Genomic DNA, 27,949 nt, shown 5'->3' on the forward strand with positions numbered 1-27,949 from the left:
TTTATTTTCAAAATAACCCTTCACAGCTAAATACACTTCTGTTGCAGAATATAAACAACATAATCATAATTTTGTGTAACAAAATTGCACTTTTAGACCCCAGTTAATCTCTAATTTTAGATTTGGTCCTCCAATAATTTAATTTACAAAATTTGGTCCCCAGTTTTATAAATTATTGCAAAATTGGTTCAGGAAGCCCAATTTGGATGTTGACCGTTAACCTCAAACATTGACTGCCACATGTCAATGCCACGTGTCAACGTCTGGGTGGTTCACTGTAAAGGCTTCAGTTTTTGTAGGTAAAATTATATTTTTGGTCCTCCAGTTTTACTCCAATTACGATTTTGGTCCCCTTATAATTTAATTCGCACATTTAGTCCCACAGTTTTATAAATCCCTTTTATAAATTCAGGTAAATTTTATTAGTGGAGAAGTTGTATTTCAAATTTCAAACAAAAATATCATTGTCATACATAGGTCACTTAAGCAGTCGTATACACATAAAACCGCATGGGGGAGCAAAAAAAAAATAGGGGTTTATTACAGAACCTGTTAAAGTAAGAGATTTGAAATTTTCAAACTCAGGTTGGAATTCATGCGCCACTTTCCCAAGTTGAACAACCTCGGAAGTGGGAGAGAGATAAAAAGTGATTTTTCTCTGGGTTCCAAGTGAGTGAAAAACTTGCGATGAAAAAGAAGTGTGAGATTTATTAAGACCTACCATATCTCTAGCACTAGTGGCTAAACCATTCAAAAGACCAATTTTGCAGGAACAATTTATAAAGGGATTTATAAAACTGAGGGACCAAATGTGTGAATTAAACTATAAGGGGACCAAAATCGAAATTGGAGTAAAACTGGGAGACCAAAAATACAATTTTACCTACAAAAAATGAAGCTTTTACAGGGAACTACTCAGACGTTGACACGTGTCATTGACACGTGGTATTGACACGTGGCAGTCACACGTGGCATTGACACGTGGCAGTCAACGTCTGAGGTTAATGGTCAATGTCCAAATCGGGCTTCCAGGACCAATTTTGTAGGGATTTATAAAACTGGGGGACCAAATTTGTGAATTAAATTATAGGGGGACCAAATCCTTAATTAGAGATAAAGCGGGGGACCAATTTTGCAATTTTGCCATTTTGTTATATGTATTTTTTCCAACCTCAAATAAATTAATAGAATCATGATTTCGTTATGTTATTTAAAATGAAATCACAATTTCATTGTATTTTTTCACCCCTAATGAACACAACAAAATAGAATCATAAGTTTTTTGTGTTATAAAACAACGGAAGCAAAACACAACGGAATCATGATTCCATTGTGTTTTTTTCTTTTATATAAAAAGTGTTTTGAATTAAAAAGTAAAATTTAATATTTTTATATTATGATTATAAGGACAAATTTGGATTACTGCTTTTTTTGCTACACAAAATAACTATATTTAAGATGGTCTAACAAATACAAGTGGTGGTTTAAGGCATCTCAATGTATTGTGTTGATATTCACCATATTTGTTTAAAGATGGAGGGAGTCGTTATCATGTATTATGATAGTGATATGGTATCAACTTTTGAGGGGGTATTATTTGAATGCCCGAATGGTCCTAAATTCATTAAAATTAGAGAGGAAATGACACTTGTTGCATAAAGGAAAATAGTCACAGATGTCATTAGAAGTGGAAGAAGCTCACTTGACATTTTTTACCATAAACCTATACGTGTAGGTGGTGATGGTTGTATTGAGTACGATTGTATGGAGCCTTAAGACGACAATGATGTAGGAAATATGTATTTCATCTTTTGGGAATTTAGTTCTAAAGGATCGATCGAGTTGTATGCAATGGTTGGCCGATCTCCAGAAGAAATTCTTGCCTTATTGCGTAAACCAAGAAAACCAAGATTTGCCAAACAGATCATTGCTTAGATGTGTGGATCAATGGCGACAACAAGATCTAATGAAGATGATAACTCTATGTAGTCATGTTTTTAATTAATGAAATGTATGTTGGTTGTTTTTTTTAATGCCTATTAACAAGGTTACCAAACTCAAGAGTCTATGTAAACTCGTCAAAGTTTCATAGACTCGACTCATTGACTCAACTTGTAAGAGTTTACTTCATATAAAAATAATGACGAAATACTTAAAAATAGCATACCAATTAAATATTTCAACAACATAATAATGCAAATAGTAAACCATAAATTCTATAATACTTAAATAATCAAGTCTAGTAATGCATCACTATCAGATAATAACTTGTGGAGATGATAACAATGGTAGAGCATTTCCATTAAGGATTTGATGTTGTTGGAGAATAAGAGTTTAATAATGTTAAATGTGAGGATTTTTCAATTTAGTAACAACACACAAAATGGAGGTATGTTGAACCCTAAACCCACAAAAACAACCCAAAATGACTTGTGTTTTAGTCTAATTTTTTTAACTTGTTGACACAGTGGCAAACTTGAGTCTACCGAGTTTGCATAGAGTTTATTAAGTTTATCCACAGTCTACTAAAAAGGGAATGATGTGTCATTATTTTCTCCTACTTCTTAACCATTTTTGTCACCATTTTAATTACTAATTAGCCTTAATTGTCAAATTAATTATGCAGTTTTGTCAGTTGGCCCTACTAGACTAATTTTGTGCTTTTAATTTAATTTCAGGAGAATTATAAGCAATTGGGGTTGAATTCGAAATTGGGCTTGGACTTGAAGAGAGCAGATAATTTTATTTTATCAAATCTTATCTTATCCAGATTTTATTTCATCTAGGTTTTATTTTGTCTAGATTTTATTTCATCCAATCTTATCTTATCTTGTCCTGATTTTATTTTATTTCGTTTATGGGCTTGGACTTAAAATAGATTTGTAAGCTTTGGGGCTGAGGACCTATATAACAGCACCAGGGTTTTAGTTTGAGGAGTTTTTTCAGAGAGGAGAATAATTCTAGGGTTTTAGAATTCCAGCTTTTATTATTGTTCATGCACACTGTTCACGTAGAATAAAATTCGTTTTCTGTAATTTCGTTTCTGCTTCAATCTACAATTTCGTTTTTTCTGATTCATGGAAGGCTAAGTCTCCAGCATTGTTTTCTCTTGAGGATCAAGCATGACTCTCTTTGAGGTTCTGTTTTTACTATTGAATACTGATCAGTTTTTCCTCTTCACCAATTACTCTGTATTTGTTGCTATTAATCCATGCACGCTTAGTGCTTGATTAATTGTCTCTATGCTTAATTTACGTTCATGCTTAATGATCAGTTTCGTTCATGATTAATTGGTGTATGTGTTGCTTAATCACATAATGACAGTCTTATGTTAATTTTCGCTTAGTAATTTAATTTAGGATTGGATTAAGTGGTTGAACTGATTAAGGATAAATTCTAGTAACCTAGGATAAGAGACTTGCTTGTGAATCAAGGGGAAACAACATGTTTTAATTATGTTATTTTCTAATTCAAATTTCCTTGTTGTTTAATTTACAAAAACAAATAACCCCCCAATTCGTTACTATTTTATTACTATCTGTTATGAACATTTGGTTGACCATTACTCGTTGGGAGACGACCTAGGATCACTTCCTAGATACTGCATTTTTAATATTTATTTGATTCGGGTACGACCTCGATCAAATTTGGCGTCGTTGTTGGGGTGCAATGGGCCAAAGGTTCATAATAGTGTTTAGTTGTTTTGTTTTGTGTAGTGTTCTGTTTTGCATTTCAGTCACATCCCCTGTTTAGCAACTGTTTTTAGCGACTGATTCAGTTGGTGTTTTGCTGTGAACAATGATTAGCAACTGATTTTGCAATTTAATTAGCGATTTTTGTTTTGATAGTTAGAGTTGTTACTTTTAGTTGATTTTTTGTGTGGTAGTTTCTTTTGATCCATATTTTGTGTGAAAAATACTAGGAGCACTTGGTGTGGTTGAATTTGAGAGAGACAAAAATTTTGGGAACTTGTTTTTAGCAAAACTTAAAACGACCATAACTTTTGCTCCGGGTATCAGAATGACTATTATTATATATGCATTTGGGGTAGAAAAAAATTTCCCATATTATGGCAACCGGATTTAGCCAGTTGGGATCTCCCAAACTCGAAAAATCAGCTATTTAATAAGTTTTTTTTTAAGTATTATTGTCCTATTTTTCTAGACTTTGCTTAGGTAGTTTTCATAGTTAGACTTTTAATTTTTGTTTGAAATTTTTTGTGCTATCTTTTCATGATTTTAGGGTGTTGCTCTCAAAATTTTAGCTCATTTGGATATCATTTTACTATAGTTGTAGTTTTAACCCTCCCCTGCGATGCATCCAATTACGCATTGGGGGCTGTCCTTGCTCAAAAGATTGATAAGCTGCCTCGGGTGATCTACTACGCTTCCAAAACATTGGATGCTACTCAAGCAAATTACACTACCATAGAGAATGAGCTGTTAGCGATAGTTTTTGCTCTTGAGAAATTTCGTTCATATTTACTTGGTACTCGTGTTATTGTTTATACTGACCATGCAACTCTAAAGTACCTGTTGAAGAGGGTTGAATCAAAGCCTAGATTAATCAGGTGGATGCTTTGGCTCCAAGAGTTTAATTTGGAGATTCGTGATCAGAGCGGTGCATAGAACCTCGTGGCTAACCATCAGAGTAGGATTGAGCGCGTGCCTGTGAACTCACCCGTTTGGGATGATTTTCCGAATGACCATTTGTATATTATGTATAGTATTTCTGATTCCTTCCCCACTGTCTAGTTTGCTAATATTGTGAATTATTTGGTGGCTTCTGTTTTTCCTCTTTTAGCATCTAAGGCTCAAAATGATAAAATTAAGAGCGATGCTAAGCATTATATTTGGGATGACCCCTATTTGTGGAAGTTGTGCAGTGATCAGGTTATTAGGAGATGCATTCCAGACCATGAGATTGACTCAGTTTTGCAATTTTGTCATTCTTCTGCATCAGGTGGTCATCTTGGCATACAGAGGACAACTCGCAAGGTGCTTGACTGCGGTTTCTATTGGCCCACAATCTTCAGGGATGCGTGGAGAATCTGTAGCACTTGTGAGCCTTGTCAGACAGCAGATGACTCACTTTCATGGAGACAGCAAATGCCTCAACAACCCATGTTATTCTGTGAGGTGTTTGATGTCTGGGGTATAGACTTTATGGGACCTTTCCCTGTCTCTTTTGGTTTTGTTTATATTCTCCTTGTTGTTGATTATGTTTCAAAATGGGTGGAAGCCAAACCCACCAGAACTAACGATGCTAAGGTTGTTGTGGATTTTGTTAAATGTAATCTGTTTTGTAGGTTTGGAGTTCCTAAAGCCATCGTTAGTGATCAAGGCACCCATTTTTGTAACAGATCCATGTATGCCTTGCTCAAAAAGTATGGGGTTGTGCACAGAATTTCCACACCTTACCACCCCCAAACTAAAGGGCAGGCTGAGATTTCAAACAGGGAGATAAAAAGGATCTTGGAGAAGATTGTGCAGCCGAATAGAAAAGATTGGAGCACCAGGTAGGATGATGCTCTTTGGGCGCATAAGACTGCCTACAAAGCACCCATAGGAATGTCGCCTTATCGGGTTGTCTTTGGCAAGGCATGTCATCTTCCTGTAGAGATAGAGCACAAAGCCTACTGGGCTGTAAAGACCTGCAACTTCTCTATTGATCAGGCTGGAGAGAAAAGGAAGTTGCAACTATGTGAGCTAGATGAGATCCATTTAGAAGCCTATGAGAATTCCAAATTCTACAAGGAGAAGACCAAGAAGTTCCATGATAGTTTGATAACTAAGAAGGACTTCGTGGTTGGACATAAAGTTTTATTGTATAACTCTAGGCTCGGACTCATGAGTGGTAAGTTGAGGTCAAAGTGGATTGGTCATTTTGTGGTGACTAATGTTTTTCCTTATGGTACAGTTGAGATCAAAAGTGAATCCACAGATAAGAGCTTCAAGGTCAATAGACACCGACTGAAACCATTCCTCACAAATCCCTCCTTAGTGGATGTAGTGGTGGAGGAGACCTCCTTACTTCACCCTACTTCTCTTCCGCCATGACTTAGAGAGTTTTCTTTTTCTGTCTCATTCTTTACTTTTATTGCACTTGTCCAATTTTATTGATTGTTTTGATTGCTCTTGATCTTATGATTGTGTTACATTGAAGACAATGTGTTGTTTAAGTGTGGGGGGGGGGAGATTGTTCTTTAATTTTGTTGATTTTGTTGGGTATTCTAGATTAATTTTGTTGGGTTTTCTAGTTTAATTTTTTTAGGTTTTCTAGGTTAATTTTGTTATTTTGGTTTTATGTTTTATGTACAACATTGCATGTTTCTCTTTGAATTATAGGTTATGTACAAGTAATGGGTAATTGTTTTTGAAATAAGAGTTTCTTGGCATTTTGTGAATTGAAATCCTTGTTTTTCTCTGCATGTCAAGTTAGTTTTGAAAGTTCAAATTGGAAGTGATAGATTTACCCTTGGTGAGAATTTGAGCCATCATCATCTATTTTATTCAGTGTGTTTTTCCCCGTTGATTGCTTGCACAATAGCCTTGGCTTGACTCTTGTTGATACTTCTTGCTTCACATGCATGTTGGGAGATGATTTAGGCATTTTGTTCTTATAAGCCTCTAGCCAAATGAGTCTACCTTGAATTAATTCCTTTGATAGCCCCTTTGAGCCTATGTTCCCTTTTCTTTGTTTTGAAGCTCATTACAAACCTTAAGTGAAAAACCATGATCTCACCCTACCCTTAAGGAATTTTGGAGCTTTGGAATTGTTTTGGGAATAAGTGTGTGTGTGTGGGGGGGGGGGTATGTTTCATTGGATGATATGTTTTTGTTGGCCATGCTTGATGATGTATTTTGGCCATGCTTGATGTATATACATATATTGCCTAATTGTTGCTTTATTTTTCAATTACTTTCAATTGCTATTGTTCACGTTAAAAAAAAAAAGAAAAAAAAAAGAATGAAGTTGAGTACATGAGGTCTTGGTTTGAAGACTTGGATTGGTTTGAGGACTTGGTTGACTTTGTTTTGGGTTTACTTTTTATGCTTAATTTTTAATTTTGGTTTTGAGGTTTACTACTTTTTCTTAGTTCTCACTTATTCCCCATTGCTCCTCTATTCCTTTGGGTTTTAGCTACTTATCCCATACCTTCCTCTACCTTGCCCTTAGCCCCATTACAACCTTAAAAGACCTTTTGATCCTCATATGCATGTGTTTGTGGTGTGGTTGTTAATTTTAGAGTCTTGCCAAGTCTATGTGGTGTTTGTTTTCATGGATGCTCTGAGAGTAAACAGTAGCCTAGACACTTGAGAGATAGAGTGCATATCTTATAAGGCTTTATCACTTTTCATTCTTGAGTTGATTGACTATCTTGCCATGTTTGAGATGCTTGGATAATTTTCATGACTGTCTTGATTCTTTAACTTTCTACGTGTTGGATGTTGCCGATTCCTTTCATTCCTTGAGATTCATTGAGAAATATATAATTGTTTTTTGTGTTTGTTTGTTTCTCTTTAATGTCTCTGGAATTGTTCCTTGCTTTGCTTTTTGATTTTGCCCAGGAGTGCAAAAGGCTAAGTATGGGGGATTTGATGTATCATTATTTTCTCCTATTTCTTAACCCTTTTTGTCACCATTTTAATTACTGATTAGCCTTAATTGTCAAATTAATTATGTAGTTTTATCATTTGGGCCTACTTGACTAATTTTGTGCTTTTAATTTAATTTCAGGAGAATTATAAGCAATTGAGCTTGAATCCGGAATTGGGCTTGGACTTGAAGAGAGCAGACCATTTTATTTTATCAAATTTTATCTTATCCAGATTTTATTTCATCTAGATTTTATTTCGTCCAGATTTTATTTTATCCAATCTTATCTTATCTTGTCCAGATTTTATTTTATTTTGTTTATGGGCTTGGACTTAAAATAAATTTGTAAGCTTTGGGGCTGAGGACCTATATAACAGCACCAGGGTTTTAGTTTGAGGAGTTCTTCAGAGAAGAGGATAATTCTAGGGTTTTAGAATTTCAGTTTTTATTACTATTCATGCACACTGTTCACCTAGAATAAAATTCGTTTTCTGCAATTTCATTTCTACTTCAGTCTACAATTTCGTTTTCTGCTGATTAATAGAAGGCTAAGTCTTCAGCGTTGTTTTCTCTTAAGGATTAAGCACAACTCTCTTTGAGGTTTTGTTATTACTATTGAATACTGATCAGTTTTTCCTCTTCACCAATTACTCTGTATTTGTTGCTATTAATCCATGCATGCTTAGTGCTTGATTAATTGTCTCTGCGCTTAATTTACGTTCATGCTTAATGATCAGTTTCTTTCATGATTAATTGGTGTATGTGTTACTTAATCACATAATGACAACCTTATGTTAATTTTCGCTTAGTAATTTAATTTAGGGTTGGATTAAGTGGTTGAACTGGTTAGGGATAAATCCTCGTAACCTAGGATAAGAGACTTGCTTGTGAATTAAGGGGAAACAACATGTTTTAATTATGTTATTGTCTAATTAAAATTTGCTTGCTTTTTAAATTACAAAAACAAACAACCCCCCCCCCCCCAATTCGTTACTGTTTTATCACTATCTATCATGAACGTTGATTGATCATTGCTCGTTGGGAGACGACCTAGGATCATTTCCTAGATACTGTATTTTTAATGTTTATTTGATTCGGGTACAACCTCGATCAGGAAGTTTCCACATAAGTCAACCCACAAAGGATAAGTGAACTCGTAAACTCTACGAGTTAGCAAGTTAACTCAAGAGTTTGATAATCATACCGGTAGAAGTGTTATTATCCTAGTTGTGGTTATTGTTTTTTATGAATTTAATTGAAATATCATTATTTGTTACATTACTAGGCATATGTTGTTTAAACATAAAACAAAGCAATGATAAATTGTTAAATATAAGTTCATAGAACATAATAATAATAATAATAATAATAATAATAATAATAATAATAATAATAATAATAATAATAATAATAATGAGAAATACCCATAACAATTATCAACCACTTTGTGGTCACCTTTGTTGGCTTTCTTCGTCGGTCTCTGTTCGCTTAAGTTGCACTCAACTACAAGACTCTCTTGTGCCATCAACAAAATATTTTGTATGAGCTGATGAATATCTATGTCTTTAGGTACAACTCTCATGTTCACCAATCTCTGTATGGACTCTAACATCATCTAGAATAGATCCTACATAAATATTTAATAATACAATTAGTAATTATTTTTTATTAAAAATCAAAACAAAATGATGATAATATTGTTTATATTACCTGACACAAGTAGTCTGCACCTGACACAGACCACCACTAGGCTATGACTGAGGCTAAGGCTGTGGTGAACGTTTTTAAAAGATAAGTGGTATTATTGAAAATATAACAAATTGTATTTTATTAAATGAATGTATTCTTAATGATGTTTTGTAAACAGCAACGAGATCATGTTTATTTCCCAAAGTGATTGATTTCAAATGAAATCGGTGTTTTGCAAAATAAAAAGTGATGATTGGTTCTAAGCTAGCATAAATAAGTTTCCTTAAGAAAAATGAAGAGTTAATCGTCCATTTAAAAAGTTTATTTTTTTTTCTCAAATTTTCTGATGTGACCTCATTATACTTAAAGAGACTTTATATTGATTAATTACATTGAGATATTTTTATAGGTAAAAAGAGTATTGTGTATATACTTAGTCCCGATTTAGGTGTTATAAGATATAGTTGAGATTCGTGCTAAGTAAGAAACATGTGCAAAGTTGAGATTCGTGATATTCTGGCTTTGTATAATTATATTGATAACAATGATGTCAGTTGAAGATGTGATGTATTCATAATTTTGTTGATTCTCTAAAAGTGTTTTAATCGCCTTATATATTAGCTAGCAATACAGTTTAAATAGAAAGACAAAGTTAAATACTCATTGTTTCTTTAAAAATTAAATAAATTCAATAAATAAAATAAAAGTCTGGAATAGAATCAATGTAATTAGGGGTGTTACACTATGGCCTAAGGTCTCGACCCAGAGGTTTTTCTGTTATCAAGACATTTGGAACCCGTTTATGCTCTAAAAACATGAATTTTTAGCTTTTTATAGCAAATGAATTTTATTTTTTGTTTAAACTCTCTGGAGACCTTACATTATGATTATAAATAATTATCATAAATTAAAATGAATTATTTATAATTATTTTCATAGTTTTATTTATTTATTTATTATTATTGAGTAAAAATTCATATTAACTTCATTTTAGCCCAATAAATACTCAAATATTTTTTTTGCAAAATATGTTTTTATGTACTTCACTTGATCAATTTACCGTCATATGAGTTTGTTTCTCATGCCAGTCTTGAATATTGGAAAAATTCTGATAATATTGAGATACAATAGAATTTTGATATTTCCCCTACATTTTTTAAAATAAATTTGGGAAATAAACTATTCTAAAAGTTGGAGTGATATATGCAACAATAGTGTTAAGTTATACAAATTATGTACAACAAAGAAAATTTATACAAATCATGATTTGCTTGCTAATTACAATATCTAATTAGCATCATAATGGAATCAAGAAAGCTATTACAACCAAAATAAAATGAAAATCAATTTCATTAGCCTACAAAAAGCTATTACAACCTAATTCTTTAGGGAAAACAGCCACTCCCCATCCTTGTACCTTGACCTACAGAATTCCTTTCTTCTTCCTTTTTTTCCATGTTGAGGAGGCACCCTCTCAAATTGCATTCATGAACCCTGTCCAGCATCAACTCTCCAAAGGAACCCATTACCCACACCGACTCACCACGCAACCTCAACCACTATGATTTCCATCGTTTCACATTGCCCTTCGCCACCCCTACCACCTTCTCCAAATTGGAGGACACCTTTTCCCATGACTCATCCTCCTTTTTATTGTCTTTGTCACCGTCAATGTCTTCGTTGTGACACCTTCTACACTAACATATACATAAATAATTAAAATATATAAATATATATATTTTAAACAAATCCATGTGGATAAAAGGTTCACATTTACTTCACTATTATCAAATATAACTTATTAAAAATATATTCGGCTCAAAACAAGACCATCAAAATTTATAAAAATGTTTTGTTAAATTAGTGAGGTAAAATAAAATGGACTAACATCATAAAATTAATATAGAAACTCATGACCCCAATGTCACATCTTATCAGAGCATTGTATCCCAACGTCCTTGAGTACAAGGTTTCTTAAAACAATTCACCTAGTCATCTACTCCCCTGAACACAAAGTTTAAGATCATCACAAGATCCAAACACAAACAACACACAGGGAGTGAGTTATCACATTCCTAACTAATGGAGAGAAACAAGATAACATGTAGGTATAAATATCATATAAACAAAATAAAACTTACTTAAACATAGCTCACGTCATTTCACCATTTTCTCGCCCAACATCACATCACAACACAACACATTTCATTCATTTTCACAACATTCATGTACTCAAGGATCAAAACACAATGTCATCAAGTCAATCAATATCAATCAATACACAAGCGTTATGCAACATATACACTAAGACTCAATCCTATATGCAATGTCGTACCATGTTAGTGAAAACCCACCTCGGACGCCTAGGAGTACATGACAAGACAAACCACGCACTAGCAAGTCAAGTCACTCTCACTAGGTAAGATCATAGGGAAACCAGCCAGGGTCACGCTGTTTTACGAGAATGCTCCAACCATATGGGATCAACATAGGCTTAAAGGAGCACTCAAACCGGGTGACCCCCAAGGCCTACACCCCGAAGAGTCCGTCAGGACCTCTCCCTCCTGATTCAAGTCCAACCTAGAAAACATTTTAGCACACAGACTCTATCTATGAATTGTACAAAACACATGACTCCTCAATTGTTCTCAAAATAGTTTATCTCGTCGCCCTTAAAGGGTCTTAGCATTAACTCGTTGCCCTTAAAGGAACTTAGCATTAACTCGTCGCCCTTAAAGGGACTTAACATTTACTCGTCTCCCTTAAAGGGACTTAGCATTAACTCGTTGTCCTTAAAGGGTCTTATAGTCCTGCGATTGTACAATTCATAGTTCACAACTCAATGCACACAACATCTCAATGCACATATATATCTCAATCACATACATACTCAATTTATCACATACACTCGATCTCAATCACAATGGTATAATCTCAATTTAACACGTTATCACATCCCTTGAATCATATGCACTTTACCTATGAACTATGCAATACAGAAAACTAATCAATTGTTTTCAAAATCATTTTAACTCGTCGGGTCCCACAGTGGATCTCATCACAATACTCGTCGCCCTTAAAGGGTCTTACAATTGTATAATTGCACAGTTCATAGCTCACAACTCAATACACACATCTCAATATACATATATTTCGCCATTCATCACATGTTCAATTTATCATGTAACGACCCGCCTCGTCGCTACGATATCACCACTCTAAACCGCGATAAATTCAATTTTTAAATAAAAACTCCCTTAATTTTTGCTTATGAAAATAAAGATAATTTTTGTCTTGCCATACATTCACCAAACCATACACATTTACTTAAGATAATATATGTATGTATATATACATATGAATAGTAACTCAGTACACGTCATATACGTAATGTAAATTAAATTTGTCCATACATATAATTAAAATCTAAGATTTACATCTTTAACTCAACAAAATAAAACTTGAAAATCAACTATGGAGGAGTTGATTACAAAACACAACTCTCTCCCCCAAAATAATGCCAACGTCATCAAGTCGGCTCGGCGGCTCCTCACCAGAATCTTACTCCCTACACCCTGCTGCTGTCATTCTGCTCCCATGAACAAGGTTCGCGATCATCATAGGTATCAACCACACGATACAAAATTGCAAGGGTGAGTTCATTTTAAAAAGAACCAATATCAAATCCAAATAACCGCAATTAGCAAGAAACATAGGAAAACATTATGAGCTTACACAACATTCATTATTCAACAATTACTCATCATCCATCCATGGATGCAATCAATGTTGCACAAAATGATGCTTGCACCTAACCTCAACTCTCAGATGCAATGTGGTACGTACCATCAACCAATACCAAGGAAATAGCCTAAGCGTGTTTGCATGACACTCTCACTTAGGAAAACTAGGCAGTAAGTGTCGAGGCCACCCTGTCGCCCAAGGCAACTCCCCCCCCCCCAACAGTGATCAGCTTGAGTCTCAAGGGAGTTCCAAACCGAGTGACACACCCCCTAGTACAAGTATTCCTCCGCATAAGGAACTACAAGTACTTACTGGAAAAGTTTATACTATTTCCCGTGTCATATGAGGCATGAAACATGGGCGTCTCAAGTACATGACCATGAATGAATTAAAGCGCCTAAGCATCCCCTCAAAAATGCTTAAATTCTTTAACCACTCTAGTTTCCCACACAAGGGACATCCTACAAGGTCAATGCACCCCCCCATGAACATACACAACATACGATGTATGGATGTGGGCGTCTCAAATACATGACCATGGATGAATTAAAGCGCCTAAGCATCTCCTCAGAAATGCTTAAATTCTTTAACCACTATATTTTCCCCCACCAGGGACATCCGACAAGGTCAATGCACCCCCCCATGAACATACACAACATTCAATGTATGAAACATGGGCATCTCAAGTACATGACCATGGATGAATTAAAGCGCCTAAGCATCCCCTCAGAAAATGCTTAAATTCTTTAACCACTCTAGTTTCCCACACAAGGGTCATCCGACAAGGTCAATGCACCCCCTATGAACATACACAACATGCACATGTCAATGCATTTCCAACATCATCAACATTCCATTTCCATATCATTCTCAACATAAACATAATCTCATCTCATTGACGTTATCAACAACAACAACAACCTCCTTTCACATTCACATAATCATCAATATTAACATCAATTCATGTTGACATGATCTTCATTAACGTCATCTCAAATCAATATCATCATGAATATCAACATCACCACATATAAATTAAAGTCATCAATAGCAACATCAACAGTAAGTCGCATTCCGCATATACATATATTTTTTATGCCTGAGATTCACACTCCCCAGGTCTTCAAACAACACAAGTCAAATAAGGACAATAATTTCATTCATCAACAGTAAATATATCGCATCCCATTTGTCGAAACATAGTTTTTCTTGAAAACCAGTATGCACATCAATAACAATTATATCACATCCCATTAGTTGAAAATGTTGTTTTCTATAAAGGAAAATCAACATGCACATCAATAATAATTATATTGCATCCCATTAGTTAAAAACATTGTTTTCTATAAAGGAAAAATCAGCATGCAACAGGGACAGACATATATTCTTATAGCTAGGTTCCCTGACTCTAACTATGGTGTCAAAACGGTAATTCTTATAATAAACTCCCCTTACCTACTGTGAGTTTTCTGTCGGTTTTCTCTTTGCGCCACTTAGAGACCTCTTTCTCGTTCACGCTTGTTGGTCCAACGTGAGTTTCTATTACGCCAAAACGAAGGAAATTACTATGGATTTCAGAAATAAAGCTAGTGATAATATTCTGAGTCAAAACCCTTGTCAAAACGTAAAGGACTCAAGGGCATTTCGGATTTTAGAAAAGGAACATCATTTTGAAATTCTGATCATGCCAATGTGATCGGGGTTCAGTGAAGGTCATGAAAATAACACCCATTTCATGAAAAGATAACGTTTACAAAGTCTCTTTCCCTAGGGTTTTTCAAAGGAAGCGCAAAACATACAATGGTGGTTCCAAAGTCAGGAAAGATACAAAGACAAGCTGAAACTAACAAGGAACAAGCATAGAATCACGGTTACCTCAAGGAAAACCACGAAGGCCAGATCGGGGCTGCATTCTCAACCGAAACCGTGAGGCAAGTTTGGAAGATTCCGCTTCGGTTGAAGGGTTCCTCTCGGTGTGGGGTTTCAACGGAGAACTACAACGGTTTATGGTGGCTACTGGTGGCTGTGGGTGATGGAGAAGAATCTTGGGACGTTGGAAATGGTTTTGTAAGAAAGAAGGAGAAAGGAATGGTTGTTTTCCGTGGCTACACGAAAAGCAAAGGCTGAAACACTCAAGTGCTTCTGCTCTCGGGAAAAGAAGCGTTTCTCACACACCAGAAGGCATATCGTAGATCGCAACGGTCAGATCATGGACATCTATCCTATTCACCTGCAGACGAAATTTCAAAAAGATCCAACGGTAAACGAATGCAGAAGGGCACTTCTACCGAGACAGCTTCCTTGAGAAGTTTCATGAAGAGGCTTCCTCGAGAAGCTTCCTCATGAGGCTTCTTTGAGAAGCTTTCTTGAGAGGCTTCCATGAGAAGATAAAGTTTTAACTACCCACACCCCTCTAATAACTAAACTCGCCTCCTTGAAAATAAAACACGAATAAAATAACACAACAAATATAATCAAACATCAATTATAATTACTAATAATATTTCAGGGTGTTACATATCACATACTCACAATTTGAATCACCATTTCATATCCTCAATATAACAATTCATACAAAAGATTTATCACAACATGTGGAGTAAAACCCCTCAAATAATTTTACACAATTATATCAAAATCATATGTTAAAATCTAAAAACATCAAGAGTACTCAAGTTTATCAATCAATTCTCATCAGAACATCAATTGGTACATAAAACATACAATATTGTATTTATAATAGTCAAGGGAAAATTATAATTCAATAAACATACCAAAATAAACCCTAATTTAATCCTCTAAGGATCCCTACACATGTTCATTCTAACCCCAATTGTGATAAACTCATCTCTTACCTCTAAGCGGGCCCATGTGTCTTCCGACAGTGATAGCAACATCTCTAGCAAGTTCCTGAGATTCCTCAATTTTTTTCTCTGATAGGGTTCCCAAACGTCAGAGAGAAGAAGAGATTGAAGCCTCCGTTTTATACTGTCTTCGTGCGATTCTGTTTCCTCTCTCCATGGATATTATTTCACAAATCTCAAGAGTGAAGGTGTGCAAAATTGAATCACGGACCACATATTAAAATTTAACGACAATCCAACAGTTAACGAGTCGGGGGTCGTAGTTTTACTGAGACAGTTTTGGGTTTTTGCGGGAAAAGAAAAAATTGCGATAAAAATGGTTTTTCTCTCAGCTCCAACATATTTTCAAATTCCCAACAGTAAGAATGTTCACAATTGAGTTGCGAACCTGGTGCTCAAATTTCATGACGATCCAATGGTGAATGAGTCCGAGATCGTCATTTTTCTGAAACAAGTTTGGTGGTATGCGGGAAAATGAGGGTTTTGAGAGGAGAAGGAAAAACGAAAGTGAGAGAGAGAGGAGGCGTGGAGAGTATCGTTAGTCTCAAAGCTGACCTAAGATGCCCCTATTTATAGCTAGGGTACTCATTATCAATTATTTACTTTATTTATTTATTTTTATTATTTTATAAAAAGGAACTCTATTTTATTTTCTATCAAATGAATAAATCAAATATTTTTTTCTTCAAACCATTATTTTAATATAGTTATTTATCTATTTATTTAATTATAAAAATCTCATCATTTTTTTAAAAATTTATTTATTTATTTATTTACTAAAAATCCTTTTTAATTTATTTACGAAAAATGGGATGTTACATTCGCTCTTCTTCTTACTCTTATTATATTTCCCTTATTCTTGTTTTCTTTTCCTTGTTGTTAAATTGACATTAGAAGTGAGGTTTGAATCCGAGGGGTTCCCTTGCTTGTATTTGCAGATTCATCTTTGTTTTTTTTGTGGATTTATCCATTTGCGCCCGAAACTACAAGATTAGAGAAGGTTTGGATTGAAATTTGCAGATTTGGGGAAACTAGGGCATATCTGATTGGAATTTACAGATTTGGAGAAATTTGGGCAAATCTAGTTTGGAAATTGTGCAGACCTAAAGAGAGAAAGAAAAGAGTAGGCGAAATTAAATAATTAAATTGGGTTTGGAAATTTTGTAGAGATGAAACCAAAATTGTGTGGGTTTGTTGAGGATGTGGTTTTGGTTGGGATAGGTTGCGGAAGGTTGAGTGGCATGGAACAAAAGTGTGTTGTTCTGGAAGAGTTATACAAAAAGGGAAGGTGTATACTTTTTTCCAGAAAATTTGGGGAAGGAACAGACAAGGAAGTGCATTTTGTAGGATAATTTGAGTAAAAAAAAAAAAAAGAAAAGAAAAGGGAAGTGTATTAGTATAAAATGGAAGTGGAAATAACAATTGCCGAAAAATATTGTTAGTCAGGTAAATAGTTATTTTTGTCTCTCGATGTGCAGAGTCTTAATAAATTCATCCTTAAAAGATAAAAATTTAAATTTTAGTCTATCAAAAAGGAAAAAGTGCAAAAAATCTATTCATCTCTTAACATTTGTATGTTAATGTTAACCAAAAAGTCTACGTGACACAACATGATAAAATTTGTTAACCTCCAAAATTAATCCAATGCATACTGACATTTTGATCTAATAGAAATTAACTGACATTTTAATCAAATTTATTGACATTTTGATTCAATTTATTCAAAAAATCATATTGATCATCATTTTTGTGATATTTTCGTTCCTATGTGTCACGTAGGTTCGGATGAGGAAAGTTAAAGGATGAGAAAAGTTAAAGGATGAATGAATGTGTTTCATTTTATTTTTTTCACTTTTAAAAACTAAAATTTGAATTTTTATCTTTCTAAAATAAATTTATTAATACTTTACCAATTTAATAATAAAAATAATTATTTATCCTTCTTAAACGTCTCTTTTGGCAGACGACATGTGAACGAAAACCAGGGGGATATATTTTATTTTCCCGGTGGATAGTAGGTCTCCATCCCAACCAATTTGAAGGCCAAACCTTGGAGCCGACAAAAAAAAAAAAAACAATAAGAAACCCAAGTAACAACATGTAACACTTGGACATCCAAAAAACATGAAACGAAACCATAATTTCCCCTTCCACCACCGGCCACGCAAGTGGGCGATGGTGATCCCCACCGTCACAATATGCTTCCTCCTCCTCTTCCTCCCGCTCCTTCCCCTCACCAAACCCTCATCTTCATCTTCTTCTTCTTCTGCGACATGGTCTTCTTCTTCGCTGAATTTAACGGAAGAACTAGAAGTGGGTGTTCCGAGATTGACGTACATGTTGACGGCGACGAAAGGGGAGGGGGCGCAGCTGAAGAGGGTCCTTCAGGCAGTGTACCATCCCAGGAACTACTACCTGCTCCATCTCGATCTAGAGGCTTCTGATGCGGAGAGGCTGGAGCTGGCCAAATACGTCAAGTCCGAGACTGTGCTTGCGGCGTTTGGGAACGTCTTGGTGGTGGGTAAGCCTGATTTGGTCACCTACAAGGGCCCCACCATGATTGCTTCTACTCTTCACGGTATTGCCCTTTTGCTCAAGAGGGCCCCACACTGGGACTGGTTAATCAATCTCAGCGCCTCTGATTATCCTCTCCTCTCCCAGGACGGTCAGTCACTCCTCTTTCTTTCCATGCTTTGGGCGATAATATCATTTGCATCACGCTTACATTGGTTTGTGGGTTTCTTCTCAAGCAAAGAAGAAAAAGGACATTCTAGTGCTTAGGTTGTTCTGATGTATACTTAATATCACTTACATAAGTAGTTGGGTGGAATTTTATGCAATCTCTAATGACCTTGAGCTTGCTTCTGGTTTAATAAATGACTCTTATGTTGGCCTCTGCACTATTGACTAAGAAGAAATACCTGTCAATCTTAGATAAGGAGCCAACCTCAAGTTATGAGTTTGTTATGGGAAAACTTCTTGTAGTAAACTAGTCATAGCTTACTTGGAATATAAATTCTTGTAGTCAGCTAGTCTGTAGGTTTCAATTACTGAGGTTAAATCCCAAATGAATAATAGCAACTTGTTTTATATAAGCTACCAGAACGAGAGAATATACGAATAACTCTTGGAGCTAGAACTAGCGAAAATAGCATGTGTTTCCCTTTTGCCTGAGCCCTGAATTGCGAGGGTGCAACAGATTGCTACAGCTAACTTATATATGCTCACTTTTTAATATCTTTTCGATTTCAAAGCATAAAAGGACAAAATCAATAAACAGAAAGCTACCCTTAAAAAGAAGTGAGTCTTCTATTCCATCATATTGGTTAGTTTGGTCGGAAACTGGATCCAACCCAGTGGCTACTAAGGGTATGCTTGGGAGTTGGGTTTTGGAGGGAAAGGGAAGAGAGGACAAATTTTTCATTTCTAATAAATATTCTCTATTTTAATAGTTTTTTAAAATGATAGATAGGCATAATCTTGATGCCCTAATATATAACACTTAATTTAAGATAATTTATTCTCCTTCTTTTCCTTTTCTGCCAAAACCTCACTCTCAAACATAACCTAAGGCATGGTCTTCGTCCCTAGAAGCACATTCTTGAGGGCCCAAGAAGAAGCTTTAGGAGGGAGAATTAGTTATAGGAGAGAGACAAAAACATTAGAGTGTGTATTCACATTGAGCTTGGGGCCAAAGGATTTCTCATTGGCTAGGAGCTTGTGCCCTTACTATTTGCTGCATCTTCTTACATTTTCTCAACAACAGTACAGTCCTTCTTCTACTATTTCTGTTTTGTGCACAATCTGTATTTGGATTGAATTTTTCACCTATCATAAACATCGATATCACAAAATTCTGTTTCTTAATATGCTTCTACTAAGTAGCAGGAAAAAGAATCTTTGGGGTTGGGCTACATGATAATCCTAAAGGAGAAATTTATGGTTCATTATTTTCTTTTTATGATGGATCCATAGATAGTTAGTTAGGTTAGTTGGTTGAAGAAATAAGGCATGTTGCTTATAAATGAGAGGGTAGGTGAAGTGAGAGGTTATCTCATATGTGAGAGAAATGGGGCCTTTGGGCATTGGGAGGTGCAGACATTGAAGTTCTGCAAACTAAGCATTATATTCAGGGGAGAAATGCCTTTTATTTTTAGTAAGATACTGGGTTTCTAACAGTATTTGGATAAAAAGGAAATGTTTTAAGTTCTCATTTGATCATTCTCATCTATCTTATTTTATGTCAAATATATCAATGAGTCCTGTCTGAGTGTTTTGACTTCTATAAATAAATCTAAGTCTGTTTCACAAATATAAATTATGTTTATTTTGCTGACTTTTTTCCATATAACTCTTTGCTTCAGATATCTTGCACATCTTTTCATTCTTGCCCAGGGATCTAAATTTCATTGAGCATACAAGTAATATTGGTTGGAAAGAGTATGTATATTATCTATCCATTGATATTGTCTCAGTTTGGTGCTAAACTATTTTGGTCATGATTTTTGTACTTGTATCTGTGGCGTCAGGCATCAAAGAGCTAGGCCTATCATTATAGATCCAGGCTTATATCATTCAAAGAAATCTGGTGTTTACTGGGCTAAAGAGAAGAGATCTGTTCCATCTTCGTTCAAGTTATTCACAGGTATTAGTTATAAGATTTCTACAGCTTTGGCTTTCTTATTTTCTACTAGGTCCTAACATATCCCTATTTTTTCTCTTTTCATTTTTTCTTTTTAAATATATGCTGCTTAAGTTTCTCAAATGCACTTCCTATTCCTTCTTGTATGTTTTTTTTTGTTTCATTGTCATAAAAGTCAAAGTAAAAAATGACTTATGCATGCTTGATAGGCTCTACACATGCTGTTATTTCTGATTGACAATAGTTCAACAATATAATAGCGGATTTCGGAACTAATCTAATTAGATTTGTTACTGCATTTATTTAATTGTCTAACTAGCCAAAGTGATCTTAGGGTCCTTCTACAAAAAGCACTGGAGTGCTCAGCCATTTCATTGACCAAATGAATGAAGTCTTTTTCAGTTTTCTAAAAAAATAAATTGGCCCCAAGTAAATTTACTTGATAGCCAATAGGAAGGCTAAGAGTTCAAACACACAAGTTTGCACAGCAGCACCATCATTTGTATTGCATATACATTTTGATCCCCAACACTGCTATCAAATTAAGACTTTAAATATCTCAATAGTTTTTTGTTTCAGAGGGTATATATTCTTTAAATAAATAATTTTCTTTAGAAGATTGCAATGGAGTTCTCTGTTTAGCTCATAGCTATATTTCTGGAAACATCCCTGGTGTTGTTATTGTTGTTAAAATTATGTTTATTGCATAGAGCTTTTTGTATAGCATAGTAAACATGGTATGTACTCCATACTTAATGATGAACAAAAAGTGCTATTTGATGTTCAACAAAGAGTTGACCAGCAGACAACATAGGGATTTTTGGCTTTTTTGACACATCATTTTTGGCTGTTTTTCTCCGTAGTCATCACTTGCATATAGATTTTTTTAATTCTTCTTAGGTCCTCTTTGTATAAACTTCTTAATAAACACTTATAGGAGAAAAAAAGATAAGGTAAAATAAATTAAGTTTCTTCCATAAATTAAAATTAACTTATGTAATAAGCTTTTGGAGAAGTTAAGAGAGCTCTTATGAAGTTGAAGTGCATAAGTTGCTTTAACTCATGGAAGAAACTTGATTCATTTTACTTTCTTATTTTCTTCTATAAGTATTTATAGAGAAATTTGTCTAACGGATGTTACTTGTTAGGTTATTTTCTTCTGTAAGTATTTATCGAGAAATTTGTCTAAACAGACATTACTTGTCTTACCTAACGGTATTTTTTGGCTTCCATCCAGGGTCTGCATGGGTTGTCCTGACAAAATCATTTCTTGAGTTTTGTGTTTGGGGTTGGGATAATCTTCCTCGAACTCTCCTTATGTATTACACAAATTTTCTTTCATCCCCTGAGGGTTACTTCCATACGGTCATTTGCAATCATAAGGACTATCAAAACACAACCATTAATCATGATTTACGTTACATAAGGTGGGACAACCCGCCAAAGCAGCATCCAGTCTTCTTGAAATTGGAGCATTTTGATGACATGGTCCATAGTGGTGCACCTTTTGCTCGAAAGTTTACCAAGGATGATCCAGTTCTCAACAAAATTGATAAGGAACTTTTGAGAAGATCAGATGGTCACTTTACACCGGGAGGTTGGTGTATTGGCAATCCTCTTTTGGGAAAAGATCCTTGTGCTGTTTATGGAAATCCAATTGTAGTTAAACCTACCTTACAATCAAAGAAGCTAGAAAAACTAATAGTGAAACTATTAGATTCTGAAAATTTTAGGCCGAAACAATGTAAATAGTAGTCACTCTGCAACGTGAAATTTTTATACACAATTCTATTGGCATTTTTAATGCGTCGTCTGTTCAAATTTAACATTATGAATTGTTATGAAACATCTTTCTAGTATGTGAACTTGAGTAGGTCTTGTCATTTCATGCTACGGATGGGATTTTTTAATTTCTTGAGTCAACCCCTTTTCACTAGAAACTTTGTTTTAATTAAAATTCAAGGATTTAGTCTTTAAAATAGGTAAGAATGTATGCTGGACAGTATAACATCCACTACACTAAGATGATAGTTAAGTTGTTTAATTATTTGTTTATTAAGTTGATGAAAGACATACATCATCCATAGATAAAATACATCTGCATCAATATGGTCATAGAGGAGTATATAAAGGAAAAATACATGAAAAGTACAAGCATCCAGAAATATACAATATACAAATAATAAAGTTTGCCTAACTACACGCCTATACAAATAATAAAGTCATAGCAGTAACACCTACTAGCCCTCCCAAAACAACATTAAGGGATTGTTTGGTTTAGAGGAGAGAAATATAGTAGATAAAAATAGATGATAGATGATTTGAAAACGGAAAAATGGAGTACAAATAAAATTGAATGTTGAGTTAGTTGACTTAAGAGAAATAGGTAAAAAATAGAGTGAAAATAAAATGGTTAAGTTTTAAAATGACTTTTGCACCCTTCTAATTTGAAAAATAAAATAAAATTGGAGTATTGTCTGTGACATCTATTTATCCATTTGAATTAGAAAAAAAAAACTTGAGCTCTGGATTCTCTTTGGAAGCTTTACATAATATTTCAATTCGTAATCAACTGCTTTCATCCGTGGCAATTGTTTAGCAAATTTAGTATGGAGCCAAAAATAGATTATCCAAGTCCTTGAAAATTAGTGACCAAACAAGAGAGAAAAATTGAGATTATAAATCAACAGTTAACGAACTCCAAGATCCTTGGAACGAAAGGAAATGAGTATCAAAGGATCATCATTTGTTGATTTATCTGCACACGCAACAAATTATTGGCGCTGCATATCCATTGCTTTGATCCAATACTTTATTTGGCTCTCTTCCACAATCTTCACCTAATGAAGTCGATGAACTATGAGCACCTTGGCCACCAACAAATAGCGAGTTTGACTCTCGAATTGGGAAGAAATCATTAGGTCCATAAATGGTTGAACATTGATTATTCCTTCTGTGAGTACTTTCAGCTCTTCTCTCTGCCACAAGATAGTGACCAAGAGAGGGAGCAACATTCACGCTCACTGCATCAGTAGTTAGCTTTGAACAAAGTGAAAACAACCAAATCAAGTCCTCAGCTTGTGATTCTTTTTGTTGTCCTTTGAGGGTTCCACCATTCTTCCCCTGGTTGATCTCCTTGAGAGTTCTAGGAAGCTAGAAATACCAATAAGGCTGCCAAGAGTGATGCTCTTGTCGCGGAAGAATGATCCTGTCGACTAAACCGAGACTTATTAAGTTAGTAAAATGACTCATGAAAACTGCTACGAACATGCATAATCTAATCTAAAATTTCTGTTGAAATTACATTTGTGCAATTATTATATTAGAAATTTAGAATTGCTCTAAAGAATCTATGGCTAAGGTTATCAAACTCGAGAGTTTACGTAAACTTATGAGAGTTCCATAAACTCAACTCGTAGATTTAACTCGTAGACTCCTAAGAGTGCATTTCATATAAAAATAATAACAAAATATTTATAAATAACATACCAATTAAACATTTCAACAATATAATAAAATAAATAGTAAATCATAAATTTCACAATATTTAAATAATCAAGTCTAGTAATGTATCACTACTAGATAATAACTTGCAGATGTTATAGTAGTGATAGATCATTCTCATCGCGGATTTGATGTTATTAGAGAACAAGAGTTTGATGTTATTAAAGGTAAAAAAATTTGTATTTGAGAATAACACATTAAATGAAAGTATGTTGAACACTAAACAGATAAAAAATAACCCAAAATGACTTATATTTTGGTCTAATTTTTTTAACTTGCAGACTCGTTGTCTCGGTAGTAAACTTGAAAGTTGATCAAGTTTACTTAAAATTTATAAAGTCTACTAAAAGGAAGTTTACTCAAGAGTCAACTCACAGAGAGTAAGTAGACTCGTAGACTCGTAAGAGTTAGCGAGTTAACTCGTGAGTTTGATAACTATGTTTATAATGTCCGTCTTCATGATGTATTTGATTTGTGTTTACCTTTTAGAATATGATTTCTCCTTTCTCACACTTTGTGAGTCTTGCTTTCTACTAATTAAATAAAATTTTCAAAACACTTACAATAGAAGACATAAATTTGAACGAAGCATTATTTCAATTGAGCTATACTTCAATATGGCTAAACTATGAGCCAAAAGAAAAGAAAATGACAAATAAAATCAATGTAATCTTGTCTTAAAGAATGATGTGCCAGGGCAAGGCCATGCTCTAGACCCCATGGGAACCAAGTAGCAATGGTAATACCGAAGAGATCGAGAATCCAAAAGAGAACGACAAGAAAATAGATTTGCTTTATGGGTGTGTTTTTTACATGAAGTTTCCTTTTCCTGTTTAGTACTGGTTTGGACTGATTCAAAAGTTAAGAATAGCTTCATCTTCATGAATGAGCTAAATAATCACAACACAAAGTACAGTCAAAAGCCTGGGCTCAAACCAGCAGGAGAGAATAAATGAAGTACACTTTAATTTTTTTCCCTTTTTCTTCCTCATTATTACTAATTTTATAATTAAGTATATAAATATTCAAACATATATAATGCGTGCCCTGTTAGACAGTTTTGACATGACTGACTAAAAACTAACCATGGTAGATCTAACCACCTAGCCATGAGTAGTTTCTAGTAGTAACTACTTGATACTAATTAGAAAAGGCAAATAATGAGAGACACACAACATTTCAATCCCCACTCACTTTTTCTACGAGTCTATGATTATTATCAATGTAATCAGTAATTGTTGTGTGAACGATAATAAAAAAGGGATATGGATAAAAGCACCAAAAGAGCGAGAAATAGCGAGAAAATTACTAACCTGTGAGTCAAGATCTGAGGAAGACTCAGTTGAAGGGGTGGGAGAAGCAGTGAGGATAGTGCTGATTCTGCTGAAGGAGACTGATCCAGAGAAATCACCATTTCTTCCATTCAATAGTCTCAAACCCAAAGGCCACCCCTTCTTCCTGCATCAGCCCCAAAACTCTTCAATGATTTAAGTGCAATCGCTTTATGAAAGCATTATAGTATATGAAATAGAATCAGTCTGTGCATGCAATTTTGTATGTGAGTAAGAGGCAGGGTAAGGTGGAGTAAGAGAGAGGAAGATTATACCTGCAGAGCCATTATTGAGTTTGAGTGAATTGGATATGTTGGAGTGGAATGAATGATACTAAGAAGAAGAGTCCAGAGCAGTCACTTGCGAGAAGAAAAAAAAACTGTTATATACTGATTGTATCCTCTGACCAAGGCAACACAGAAAGACTCAAATTCAACGAATGCACAGGCAACAAAACAAAGGAATTAGCATTGATCGGATAGAGGCATAGTCGTATAACTATAAAATTGTGAGCATGGCATTAAATGTCTCTGAAAGTCAAAATGAGACAAAGGAGAGGGTGACGTGAAAGTGAATTCTTACCAGCTTTTTTCTGCAACGGTGGGAGACACAATCAGATAGTAGCAGCAGTATGCAAGTGGGAATATTCTTTGTACCAATTAAATAAAGGACACACAGAGTGCAGTTGAGTGGGCTAGAAAACTACTAACTTTACAAGGTGTTACTGGTTAAAATATTTTCAATTAGCCGAATGAATCAAGTTAGAAACTTCACCTAAAGGATGTTAGTTGTTATTTCGGATAAGTGATAAGATATGACTATTGGGTGAGATAATTCGTCCAATATTTGAAAATTTAGAGGATTAAATCCAAAGCTTTCAAGATAAATGCAAGCAAAATTGAAAGTGAAGTTAAGATCTCTGGATATTGGATAAAAATGGTTATGTATGTGAAGAACCCCAAGATCTAGGAGTAGTTCCTAAAAGATTGGAACATGGGAGGTGCACTACGTTGCTACTTAGTCGAAATGTGAGTAAATTAGTCGAAGTAGTTGAAAAAGGAAGGAGTAATGTACGAACATGGACAAGACACAATTTTGATTAAGTTGGTTTAGATTTTAAAGTGTGCATATATATATATATATATATATATATATATATGTTTCAGAAGTAGGGACCTTCAACCAAAAACAACCAATCAATGTAATTATTTTCCAGTTATCTTTGTCGAACGAATTTACTGCTTGCTTTCGAATTTCGCTTTTATTTTAGTTTGTTCATATTCCCATTAGATTCACCTAAAATCAAGTGCTTTTTTTAGTAACTTGAGAGCCCACAAAAGGTCAAGAGGTAGATTTCCTATCTTGACAATCAAATCCATTGATTCTTCATTTAAATTTTGGAATCATGTTGAATCAATTACGTCAATTGTGGTGCCTGTTGTTGCTAGTATGCCTAAGGAAACGCCCACTATCATGACTACTTCGTTCATTCGGCAACATATATAAAGACTTGTGGATACATGATATCATGTATAAGCTATCTGGACAGTTAGTCGAAATAGTCAAACCTATGGTGCAAAAAGAGATGAAGCAATCTAAGGAATTGGAGGCAAGAAAGGCAGATGTTGGCGAGAATTTTGCTTCGTTTGTGCCTAGAAATCCAGAAGTGACAAATTAGGTAATTAATCTTGATTCTCCATATTTGACTGGGCCAATTCAGGCAGGATCAATCCCATTGGTCCATCTGAATATGGCTTTTATGTATAAATGGCAAGCAACTTTGTCGACTATGACATCAGCATGAATACTAAATAGAGTCCAACCAATTGGCGGCTAGATGGGGTTTACCCCAACACCCTTAGTAGCCAATACGAGTTATATGCCCATCAATGTTAGTAATTCGTTGGCCGCTACCTTTGTGGGGAAAGCAAGTGCAAATGATTATACTAACCGAGTTTTTCCTACATGTTAGGTTTGGACGACCAAACGTCTCATCCACCTTAGATTTTGATGCATAACAACAAATATAAATTATTGATATTCTAATGAGTTTTGACAAGCGGACATGATTATCATGTTAAAGGAATTCACAGCACTCACTATCCTCCATAACTACAGAAAGTATGCTTTGTTTTAATCTAGCGTCTAGCATGCTATATCAAGTGAGCGTCCACTCTTATGTAAATCAATATAACACACTGTCTTAAGGTAAACTCATGCGTCTAGTCTAAAATACTGAGTATGACGAAAAAGGGAAGTGTACATGTACCGTCTTATTCAAATTCTATTTGTCTCTCTTATTTTTGAATAACTAACGTTTGAATTGCTATTCGACACCATGAGGACGTATTTTAGCATTTAGCTAAAACCAATGAAGAGGTCCATGTACAACAAACCATATCCAAAATGGGTGGACTGTATGATGCCATTGCCGAAGCGGTATAGGACACCAGATTTGTCCACTTTTTCTATTAAGGATAACAAATCGAGTATGAAACCAGTCATAATGAGTTCCATAAGTTTCAACTTTTTCCTCTTTCTTTGATAGTGGTAGCTTTTACTTGATACTCAAATTT

General features: G+C 34.7%; 1 protein-coding gene, 1 long non-coding RNA gene and 1 pseudogene across 2 annotated transcripts; 2 read left to right on the forward strand and 1 right to left on the reverse strand.

Annotated features, from left to right (window-relative positions):
* LOC114397165 overlaps positions 1-27,949 on the forward strand; it is a 168,633-nt pseudogene that overhangs the window by 41,483 nt on the left and 99,201 nt on the right.
* Positions 17,872-22,397, forward strand: LOC114396648 (beta-glucuronosyltransferase GlcAT14C). Its single transcript, XM_028358737.1, has 4 exons — positions 17,872-18,561; positions 20,261-20,336; positions 20,426-20,541; positions 21,776-22,397. Exons 1-4 carry the CDS (start codon positions 18,021-18,023, stop codon positions 22,288-22,290), a joined length of 1,248 nt encoding a protein of 415 aa, XP_028214538.1. The 5' UTR covers positions 17,872-18,020; the 3' UTR covers positions 22,291-22,397.
* LOC114396649 lies at positions 22,687-26,048 on the reverse strand. Its single transcript, XR_003663315.1, has 4 exons — positions 25,956-26,048; positions 25,649-25,732; positions 25,356-25,500; positions 22,687-23,753 (listed from the first exon to the last, which is right to left on the reverse strand). It is a non-coding gene; the product is annotated as an uncharacterized LOC114396649 (long non-coding RNA).

The sequence above is a fragment of the Glycine soja genome, chromosome 18, assembly GCF_004193775.1.
Source record: "Glycine soja cultivar W05 chromosome 18, ASM419377v2, whole genome shotgun sequence".
Lineage (NCBI taxonomy): Eukaryota > Viridiplantae > Streptophyta > Magnoliopsida > Fabales > Fabaceae > Glycine > Glycine soja.

What these genes read in the sequence shown, in the direction of transcription:
- LOC114396648 (XM_028358737.1), top strand. Translation starts at nt 18,021, where the DNA reads ATGAAACGAAACCATAATTTCCCCTTCCACCACCGGCCACGCAAGTGG. An exon ending in TCCTCTCCTCTCCCAGGACG is followed by an intron (nt 18,562 to 20,260) that starts GTCAGTCACTCC and finishes TCTTTGCTTCAG; the next exon opens with ATATCTTGCACATCTTTTCA. An exon ending in AGTAATATTGGTTGGAAAGA is followed by an intron (nt 20,337 to 20,425) that starts GTATGTATATTA and finishes CTGTGGCGTCAG; the next exon opens with GCATCAAAGAGCTAGGCCTA.